General features: G+C 46.7%; 1 protein-coding gene and 1 non-coding gene across 2 annotated transcripts in view; one reads left to right on the forward strand and one right to left on the reverse strand.

The window, feature by feature from the left end:
* The window catches only part of Ark2c (arkadia (RNF111) C-terminal like ring finger ubiquitin ligase 2C), a 100615-nt gene extending 100525 nt beyond the window's left edge, over positions 1-90 (reverse strand). Inside the window, exon 1 of the mRNA XM_076837212.1 lies at positions 30-90. Within this exon, the coding sequence (XP_076693327.1) occupies positions 30-90 (61 nt within the window). The remainder of the gene's footprint in view (positions 1-29) is intronic.
* Positions 91-9952: 9862 nt separating this feature from the next.
* On the forward strand, positions 9953-10025 carry Trnav-cac (transfer RNA valine (anticodon CAC)). Its single transcript has one exon. It is a non-coding gene; the product is annotated as a tRNA-Val (tRNA).
* The last annotated feature ends 1042 nt before the right edge of the window (positions 10026-11067 follow it).

Consider the following 11067-nt stretch of genomic DNA (forward strand, 5'->3'; position numbering starts at 1 on the left):
AAGCAGACCCCGAAAGGAAAAAGCGATACCTCTGTTTCGCACAGAGCCAAACACTGGAAGCACGAGATAGCCGACGTGGACCAGGACCATCCTGGCTCCTCGCGCGGCGGCGGCGGCGGCGGCTGCGCGCGGGCCCTTTGTGGCGCGGCTCCGGGGCGCGGGCGCGGGCGGCGGCGGGGCTGCGGGAGCCGCCGGGGCGGGAGGCGGAGCGCGGGGCGCGGGCGGCGGTGGGGCGGCGGCTGGCGGGGAGACAGATGGCCCATGGAAAGGCTCCCTTCCCGGCCCCTCTCGACATTCAAAGGCGCTGGGGCCGCAGCTGCCGCCACACAAAGGCGCGCGCAGCCAATGGGAGCGGAGCGCAGCGCGGCGCGGCCTCGCCGGAACCGCGGGGGACAGCGGGGACCGCGGGCGCGCGGGTGGCGGGGGGGGGGGGGGGGGGTGAGGGAGGGGTAAGGGCTAGGAGGGAGCGAGCGGCCAATCGCCGCGGCCTGCTGCGGGGCGCACGGGGGAGGGGTCACCCCCACGGGACGCGTGGAGCCCTGTGCGGGTCCCTGGACTCCAGCGGGTCGGAGCGCGCGCGCAGCGCCCCTATACACGCATATACACACGGGCGGCGTGCACACGGAACGTGCACATATGGAAAAGGACGTGCTCTCAGACATGTGGAGGTGCGTTCGTTAGTGCAGAGAGTCAGACACGAGCGTACAAAGTGCACACGACCCAGAGGTCCCTGCACATCGCGCACAGGTCACTCAGGGACGTGCGCATGGAGGCTGGCGCACGTGCAGTGCCTGACTGCGGACACAAATGAAGCTGGAAAGCAAGCAGGCAGCTGCAAACAGGACTCAGGCACTGCTGCACAGACACACACACACACACACACACACACAGCGAAAAAACGCCTTGTTAAGGCAGGACACGTGCCAAGAACGCATTCCCAAAGACACACAGAGGGGACACACAATGCAGACACAGGTAAGACTGTACACTCAAGCTGACACCCCACAATCTTGCTCTTGCAGAACAGAAAGCTCCCAATAATTTGCTGAATTGAAAACTACACATTCACGGAGATGTGTGCTCACAGTTCATACACTGACACACTGTCCACAACTCAGGGCTACCCAGCGCAGACTCTGACACAGGCATACCCAACCATATGCACAGACACACCCACTTCCACAGTCTGCAGGCAGATATGTGAATGGGGCTCCTGCAGATTCACTTGTGGTAGCAAAGCTAGCATGTCACGGTGTGGCTGTGGCTGGCCATCTGGGTACTCACAAAACAAGTGAAGACCCCTCATCCTGAAGCCCTCTTCTCAAGTGGACTGTTAAGGGCATTTTCATGCACACTTAGTCAACCTGCCATGAAAACCCCCAACTCAACCATAGACCAGACTCAATGTCCACACCAAAGCCAGGGAATACTTGGGGGCCCAACCATAGACATTTCCTATTCTGGGGCTTCTCTTCAAAACCCAATGATTCCTTTATTTAAAGAGTTTGCTAAAAACAGATGATATACATAGTATGTGAAGCTGGAAAGAATCTAACCCCACCCAGCCTTCCCACTCTTAGAGACAAGGAGAAAGGGCCATTCCTGCAATCCATGCTGAGCATGAGTCAGGGTACAGGGAGGAGATCCAGATCAGCTTGGGATCCCAATCCTGGTAGCCAAGAGGGAGCCTTCAATAATGTCATCAGGCAGTCACCACAGCCTGCTGTGTGCGGAGATGGGCCACAGAAACAGGGCATGGGGAAGGCTGCCAGTGTGTGGGAGTTGGGGGAGCAGTTGGAGTTGACTCCAAGAAAATGTCTTGTAAGACTTCTGAGACTTGAATGAAGAATCAGAGATGTGTGGTGAAGCAAAGGGAAGACAAGTTTGGCCTAGACTGTTTCCGTAGTTACAGAGGGAGTGGCAGGGCAGAATCATTTCTCTCCTACACAAGCTCAGGGATCCATCGAGCCCCAGCCCCTGTTATGCTCGAATTCGGGACCCCCCAAAGACCACCAGAGACCCAAGATCGATGTAAGCAGCAAAGAGGTGTTTATTGCGAGCTAGATTGGTCTTCCATGCACATACACAGCAACTGGTGATGCTGAGAGGCCCCGAACCCAGGGTTTGTAGCATTTTTATACATTCTTTGGAGAGGGCAGGGACTTCACATACATCTTAGCCTCTTTTAGCAAATCATCACACACCGCAGGAAAATCAAGTAACAACTCTAAAACATGATTAGCACATTCACTGGCGGGAACAAGTTGGGTAGGGGTGATTGGTCAGTACAAAAGGGGTATTCATTTGAACTGATTGGTTTAAGCCAAGAGGGGTGTACGTGCTGAACTACATGGTTTCCCAACTTGTTATCAACCACCATAAACTACTGGGAGGGTCATCTGGCATCCCAGGTATTTCCCTGTCTCATGATGATTGATGGCTGCTAGGGGCCTGATATGGATCCCCACCTAGCCTGACTAAGTCAGGGACACCTGGCGCAGATCTCTCTGTTATTTGCAGATAAACAACTTAGCAGGGTGGGAATGTGATTAGGAGTGCTCTGTGGGTTTTTCCAAGGACAAAGGTGATGTCCCTTCCTTGGACAGGCTTTGCTCTGAGATAGAGGCTAGTTTTTCACCCCCAGCCCCACCCTGAACCCCTCTGGCTGCCTCCAGAATTCAAGGATGGAGCCAAAGGGAATCCACCCAATGGTCACTTGAGACAATCATTTCTACCCATGACTGCCACCAGCTTTTTCTTCTTTTCATTATCTGTTAAGTAGACACAATGCCACCACTAATACAAATGTGAAAAAAAAAATGGAATGACTTTAACATCTAACTACTAGAATTTTTTCCTATTCTATTTCAAGCTTTGTTAATATACATACTCATATCAGAGTTGTCATCATAATCTACATATTTTATCCTGTTTTTAAAATATTAAATAGGGAACATTTTCCTGATCTTCTACAAATCTTTGTAATTGTCATTTTAAATGTTTGCATAATACTCCAACAAGAGTTTGCTAAAAACAGATGATATACATAGTATGTGAAATTATGAATGTATTGTGAAATTACTTGATCATACCTTATTCTAGGACACTTAATTTGTTCCTGTTTTCCACTATTACAGTAAACTTCTTCATGAATATGGCTTCTTGCTTTTGTGGAACTATAAACTTAGAATATTTCTTTTTTGTGTGTAGTGCTGGGGATTGAACCAAGGGCCTTATGCATGCAAGGCAAGCACTCTACCAACAGAGCTATAGAATACACTTCTAGGATCAGCATTCCTAAATTAATATAGAAAGCATTAGAGCTCTTGCCACATATTGCTATTTATCTCCCCCTCTACTGAGAATTGAACCCAGAGGTGCTTAACCACTGAGCCACGTCCCCAGACCTTTTTTGTATTTTATTTAGAGAAAAGGTCTCACTGAGTTGCTTAGGATCTCGCTAAGTTGCTGAGGCTTTGACCTTGTGATCCTCTTGCCTCAGCCTCCTTAGCCACTGGGATTGCAGGCATGCAACAAAAGCCCAGCCCCACATATTTTTAAAAAGATGAAAGTCATTGTCAATGGTATGTCAGTTCCTTTATTCCTCTGAAATCTTGCTAGCTTTGGGAGGACATTCTTTATTTTATTTTGGCTTTTTGTTAGAGCAGCTCACAAAGCCTCATGACCTTAATAGAAGAATAGTTAGAGTACAAACTCTGAAATCAGAAATCAGATTGCCTGGGTCCACATCCTGGCTCCAACACTTTTTAGTTTGGACAAGTTATTTAACTTCTCTAGATCTTGGTTTCAGTATTTGTTAAATGTGCATAGTGAGAAACCTTCCTCCTAGGATTAACATGAGAATTAAGTAATACTGGTGGAGTACTCCCACTAGTGTCTGGCTGTTCCACTTTTAATTCTTTGCCCTTTCCTTGTCCATCTCTCCTGGCCCATCACCTCTCTCCACCCAGCTAATACTTAAGGTTGCCTATTTAATACATTTAGTGTAAATTATACCATTACAGAACACCAGACAGGTAAAAGCAATCACATCAAAGGATAGACCAGCAATGTAAACCGAGAGAAATCACAAGTCCATCTAACAATTATACCCTTTACGTATCTTATATATCCGTTCACAAGCTTGAGCCTCCTGCTAAGATTATTGTGGATCAGGAGGAAGAGTTTCATTTTTAATGAAATATTGAGCAAACACCTCCATTCCTCAGCCTCAACACATCATCTGTCTAATAAGCCTAATAAGAATGTCTACCAGATCTACTACCTTGTAGATTTATTGTGAGGATCAAAATGAGGAGATACTATGGTGTCTGTAAATGTTAAAGAGAATGCTAAAAGTATAAATACAGCTGTAACTCCAAGAATGAAACTTGATTATTATCTTACCCATCACTTATTTTATGGATAAGGAAACTGAGGCTCAGACACGGGGTTGTGAACAAGGTCACAATATTTATGGCCAAGTTAGAAACAGATTTCTAGTTTTGCTCCTGCTTTCTATTTTCCACCATCATGTCAGGATGGCTGTTTTTCCAGCCACTCCCATTAACTAAAGTCCATAGATGTACAATGAAACAGATTTCTGAGAAGAGAAAGATTTGCAAAAATATTCCATTCATAGGGGCTTTGCATGTTCTTTCCATCCCTTGCCAAAATCAATGTCTAGTACGTGTTTAGGGGCTTGGTATGTGAGACTCAGAATCATACAATGCTGCAGTCAGGCTGGGCACAAAATAACCAAGCCGCCACCAGGCACTTGTAAGTACAAACAGGAACTCCCATGAATGTCACCCACGTGGCCCTTCCAGGAACACCACACACCAACCGGAACTCCCTCCACCAGAACCTCACCAACCAAAGCGAACTCTCCAGGAATCCCAGCGGGAGCTCAACCGGACTCAAGGGGAACTCAATTGGATGATGCTGGATTGAAACAGGCTGTCTATTCAGTTGTATATGGACCCCTGCTGCCCTGCAATAGGGCAGCGCCCCACTCCTGTTGTCCTGCAATAGGGCAGTGCCCCACTCCTGCTGCCCTGCAATAAGGCAGCGCCCCACTCCTGCTGCCCTGCAATAGGGCAGCGCCCCACTCCTGCTGCCCTGCAATAGGGCAGCGCCCCACTCCTGCTGTCCTGCAATAGGGCGGCTCAATGGGGGTGATGCCCTATTGCAGGACAGCAGGGGTCCATATACAACTGAATAGACAGCCTGTTTCAATCCAGCATCATCCAGTCACAGCAATTATACACAGCTTAACTTAATTATCATCATCTTAATGGCTCACTGGCATCACCTCTCAACCACTCCTTCTGGTAATATGCCAGGTGCCATTCCGACTCAGCTGTGGCTCTCAACAATACAATATGAAAGGTAAGGTCCATCTATACTTCCTGACCCAAAACAGAAAAACACAACCCTCTAATGTAGACAGAGCATTGTCACAGTAATCCCTGCCCCACACTTTGATTGCTCACTCTCTGAGGCTCCACTACAGCCACCTACAGCAATTGCATGTTTCTGGGGCCCAGAAGCATCTGATTACAGAACAACTCCTGTAGAGCCCAATATCGTATCCAGGCTACAACCACCATGTCCTTTAATCAACAAATGAAAAGGAATCTACCACATCAGTCACATAGACATCAAATATTTCCAAGACTGATGACAGAATTCCTGCTCTTCTCCACACTGTGTTGGAGACAGCTTTCAGAATCAGTGCAAAGCAGATGTGCTTCAGTGAACCCACCATGACTAGTGTCACTACAGCCCTGTGATAAATATGGCTGAGATTCTAGATGCAGCCTGCTTCAGAGAGGAACATGGCCTCTAGCACTGACAGCCCTCTGGGGATCAGGTCACAAACACAAGAAAATAAAGAGTGATCCAGAGGGACGGTCCATAACCCAGGATGATAGCGAGGCAGGCAGAAGTCAAAGTGGCTATGGGTAATCAAGAAATTCTTTGGCTGTTGGGAGTGTAGCTTAGTGGTAGAGTACTTAGCATGCATGAGGCCCTGGACTCCACCCCCAGTACCAAAGCAAAAAGAAAAAGAAAGAGAAGAAATCCTTCAGATGGACAGAGTGAGATGAGAGACCCTAAAGAATGGAGTCATTTGTAATGGACTGAGAAAACGAGGGAGCCCTGGGTCAAGGAAGCAAAACATAAACAAGGCCTGGGAGTACATGTAGAAGAAAGAGGAGGAAAGAAAGGGGAAAGGAAGGAAGAAGAGGAGGAGAGAAAAAAAGAGAAAGGGGAAGGGAAGCAGTAGAGGCCTGAGCTGAGTGAGCTCAATGACCTGAGGCTGGCCCTAGCATGGTGGTGCACGCCTGTAGTCCCAACAGCTTGGGAGGCTGAGGCAGTTCAAAACCAGCCTCAGCAATTTAGCGAGACCCTGTCTCAAAATAAAAATTTAAAAGGGGCTAGAGATGGGGCTCAGTGGTTCAGGGCCCCTGGATTCAATCCCTGCTACCAAAAGGGTGGGGGGAGACCTGAGGCTGAATAGGGAACATGACATGGATGGGAGCAGGGAGGACAGGACCGCTTACTCATGGGTCCCATGCACAGTCGCAGAACCCTGTGTGCACAGGAAGTACAAGGGACAAACTGGGGGAAGCACTTCAGCCTTCACTCAGGTGTGGGCCAACAGGATACGAAGCAGATACCCAGGCTCCAGGATCTTCCTCTCCAGCATCGCAGGGAAATTGTCTGAGCAGCTGGCTGCCCAGGTGAAATGCTGAAGATTCTGGATGCCCTGACAGTGAGCGGAGCTAAATGATGAAGTCCTGGGAAGGGGTGGAAGCAGGAATGTTGTGGGATGGCTTTCTTAGAAGATGAAGCTCAGGGGATTAAAGAGAAAAAAAGTAAAGAGAAAGAAGCACTGATCATATTTTCCACATATATTCTCAATTATTTTGCGATAACAAAATATTTCATAGGAGACATTTCTCTTTAGAGAAGTATTGGTTAGCGGGGTGTGGTAGCCCACACATGTAATCCCAGCAACTTGGGAAGTTGAAGCAGGATGAACACATGTTCAAAGTCAGCCTGGAAAACTTAGTGAGACCCTATCTAAAATAAAATTTAAAAGGCTGGGGATGGGGCTGGAGTTGGGGCTCAGTGGTAGAGCACTTGCCTAGTATGTGTGAGGTACTGGGTTCGATTCTCTATCAATAACTAATAAAAATGTTTACAAAAAAAAAAAGGCTGGGGATGTAGCTCAGTGGTAGAGCACTTGCCTAGCAGGCATGAATTGCTGGCTTTCATCCCCAGCACCCACCCCCCCCACACACACAGTATTGATTAATAAATTAAATAGAAATGATAAAATGAGAATATCATCCTAACAAAGTAATAGTTCTAGGTAAAGACCCTTAACACTGCTACTATGATGAAAAGAGAAGCAATGGGACATAATGTGTCCCCTGATAGAATACACCCCACCTTGAAGTAGTCATTCTAGGAAATGGTACCTGAAACTGCCAAGCCTACAGATCTAATTACCAATCTATAGGCAGCACAAGACACAGAGAGATTTATTAAAAAGGGCCTTTGGGATACAATCTGAAACTCTCTGAGACAAACCAACCATTTTCTTAAAAATAAGTAATCAGGTGAAAGAAGGAGATGGAGGGGGAACCTATAGAGATATAAAGGTTTAATCAATCAAATGCAATGTTTAGATTTTTGTGAAATGTGATTTGAACAAATAAGCTATAAAAATCATTGGGGAAAGGCAAACATTGACTCCATCTTACTGATACCAAGGAATTGTTTTATTTTAGATGGGATAATGGTATTGTGATGATGTCTACACAAACAACTTTCATATTTACAGACGCTTTCCAGATGACATTAAATGATGTCTAGAAGGTTCTCAGGAGAAGGGACAGGTGAGTGCGAGTATAGGTTAAACTATACCCATGTAGATTGGCAGTGATTGGTAATTGTGGAAATTGGATGATGAATACATGAAGGTTCATTGTATCATTCTTTCTACTTTTGTTTATATTTGAAAGTTTTCAAAAACCACAGTAAAAAACAAAAACAAAAAAGACAACTAGCACATATCCTTGAGTTCTGAAGGTTCATAAAAAGATCCTCTCTCTGGGTAGGCAAGTTAGAAAACAGGTTCTTCATTACATTTGACACAGCTAGGCCAGAAGCTCAGGCCACATTCCAGTTTCCTCTGGCCCCTTGGATTGCCACCTCTTGGCCACATGACATCTCATCCTCTGGAACACAAACGACTCCAGCTCAGGACCCCAGTCCAGGACCACCATGGACAGTTCACTCACTCCAGACCCTTGGTGTGCGAGAAAAATAACCTCTCTTGTTTATACTACTGAGACTTTGATCTTGATGTTCACAGTCAAACCTAATACTGAGTGACAGTAGATGTGATTCCTATCTAAAGAAAGGACTGAAAATACTGTATGGGGCTCAGACAAGGAAAGAGAATGTCTAGTCAGGTGGATGGATCATTGGCTACTGCTGCAAAGGTATTATGTCATAAATAAAAATAACGGCCCAGTTGTACATACCAGCAAGCATTTATCCTCACAGGTCTGTGGGCTAGACAGGGCCACTTCTGCTCTGGTGAGGCTGAGAGGCCCCGAGCCCAGGGTTTGCAGCTGTTTTATACATTCTTTGGAGAAGGCAGGGACTTTACATACATCATAGCCTCTTTTAGCAAATCATCACACACCACGGGAAAATCAAATAACAACTCTAAAACATGATTAGCACATTCACTGGTGGGAACAAGTTGGGTAGGGGTGATTGGTCAGTACAAAAGGGGTATTCATTTGAACTGATTGGTTTAAGCTAAGAGTGGTGTACGTGCTGAACTACATGGTTTCCCAACTTGTTATCAACCACCATAAACTACTGGGAGGGTCATCTGGCATCCCAGGTATTTCCCTGTCTCATGCTGATTGGTGGCTGCTAGGGGGCTGCTATGGATCCCCACCTAGCCTGACTGAGTCAGGGACACCTGGAGCAGCAGATCTCTCCTGTTATTTGTAGATAAACAACTTAGCAGGGTGGAAATGTGCCTAGGAGTGCTCTGTGGGTCTTTCCAAGGACAAAGGTGATGTCCCTTCCTTGGACAGGCTTTGCTCTGAGGTAGAGGCTGGTTTTTCACTTGCTTCTAAGTAAAATATGAAAAAGGACTAGGGACGTGGCTCAGTAGTTAAGTGTCCTTGAGTTCAATTTCCAGTACAAAAAAAAAAAAAATCTAAACTCTGAGAGCCTCAAGTTCCTCCCCCATGAGTGACAAGCAGAGCCACTGTGCCCACTGAAGGGAGAGATGCTGAGCCTCTGTAAGAGGACTTGAGGATGCAGGAAAGAGCCACATCCACGTGAAGCACCGAGTACATTCCCACCACAGGTCTCAGGACTGAATGTGACCTCTTCTCTCAACAACTCAGGTCCCTGTCTCTAAAAGGATGACTTACTTTATTTATTCTTTGTGAACTTTTCATTTTGTTTTGTTTTGGTACTGGGGATTGAACCCAGGGGCACTTTTACCATTGAGCTACATTTCCAACCAATCCTTTTTATTTTTTATTTTGAGACACAGGGGTCTAGGTAAGTTGTTGAGGCTATCCTTGAACTTGTGATCCTCCTGCCTCAGCTTCCCTGGAATTATAGGTGTATGACAGTACACCTGGCTTAAAAAGATGACTTCTGATCTAGAGTTCACTGTGGGCCAATCACACTCCAGCCGCCAAGTCAGAAAGTAGGCTGAGCCAGAATAGGGCCAAAATGCTAGCCTGAGAACCTAATTTTTTTTTTTTTTTTAAGAACCTCTATTCCTGTTGGATTTGAAATCTCATTTGTTCTCCTGCAGCAGATTCCAGGGCAGCAGAGCCAGAAGAAGGGAAAGTGTGTCCTTTGGATCACTCCTGCTCAAGAACTCACATGGAGGGCTGGAGATGTAGCTCAGTTGGTAGAGTGCTTGCCTCACATGCACAAGGCCCTGGGTTCAATCCTCAGCACCACCACAAACAAACAAACAAAAAACCACCACAACTCACATCACTTCTCAATGCCAAAGACATGCTTGGGCAGCCCCTGAGACCAGCAATGTACGGCACTGGGCACTCAGTGGACAGTGTAGCAGACAGAGTGCAGCTATCTCAGCACAGATGGTCTGGATCTCAGAGCTATGTTTTTCAAAGAGGAAACCCACATAAAATTCCCTCAGAAGGAGGTGTTACTTGTATACAGTTCCTGAGCCCTGCCCTGCAGTGTCCTGAGACAGAATTTCAGGGGCTGGGGCCTGGGTGTTTAACTTTTAAACTTGGCCTCCACCTGATTCTTATGCTCCTGTGTGAGAACCAGCCCACTGAGGTCCCTGATGCACCAGGAACTTCCCTGTGCCCTCTATATACATGCACTTTCACCCCTCTTCACCCCCGCCATATGAGAAGGAAGTGCCCAGAGGGAACTAAAGGACTAAGATAAGGCCATAATGTCTCCATTATCTGGAGGAAAAACCTTAATCAATCCATCCTGTTGCACCTAATTTGTTCAATATGCCTTTAACATTCACGAGTACACCCGGGCCTCATCCTCTTGCTCTCCCCTTCCTGGGGCCCTCTCCGAGTGCACTGGTAGCGCCTGTCTTCTGAACTTAAAGCTGACCCGTTTCCACAAACCTTTACAAAGTCTTACGTCACAGCCAAAATGTGTCACCTCAGCCCAGTGCCCGCACAGGGAGAAATCAGTGGTCATGTGGAGATTTTACATCTGGTTGCAGGTGGGAGAAAGTCAAAACTACAAAATAGCAACGGCTTCAGAGAGACAGAAATTTAATTCTTTCTTATTTTAAAGAAGTCGTCAGGCTGTCTGGGGTCAGTGTGGCTTCATGAGATCATTCAGTATCCCAGCATCTTTCAAACTTGCCTCATCTTTAGCATATACTTTTCACATTAGTGCTCGGCATGACTGCTCCAGGCACAGCCCTTACATCCAACTTGCACTTGGTACAGATGATAAAGAGAAGAAAGATACACCTTCTGGTCTTGGGGAACTGTTCCTGGG

The sequence above is a fragment of the Callospermophilus lateralis genome, chromosome 17 (assembly GCF_048772815.1).
Source record: "Callospermophilus lateralis isolate mCalLat2 chromosome 17, mCalLat2.hap1, whole genome shotgun sequence".
Taxonomy (NCBI): domain Eukaryota; kingdom Metazoa; phylum Chordata; class Mammalia; order Rodentia; family Sciuridae; genus Callospermophilus; species Callospermophilus lateralis.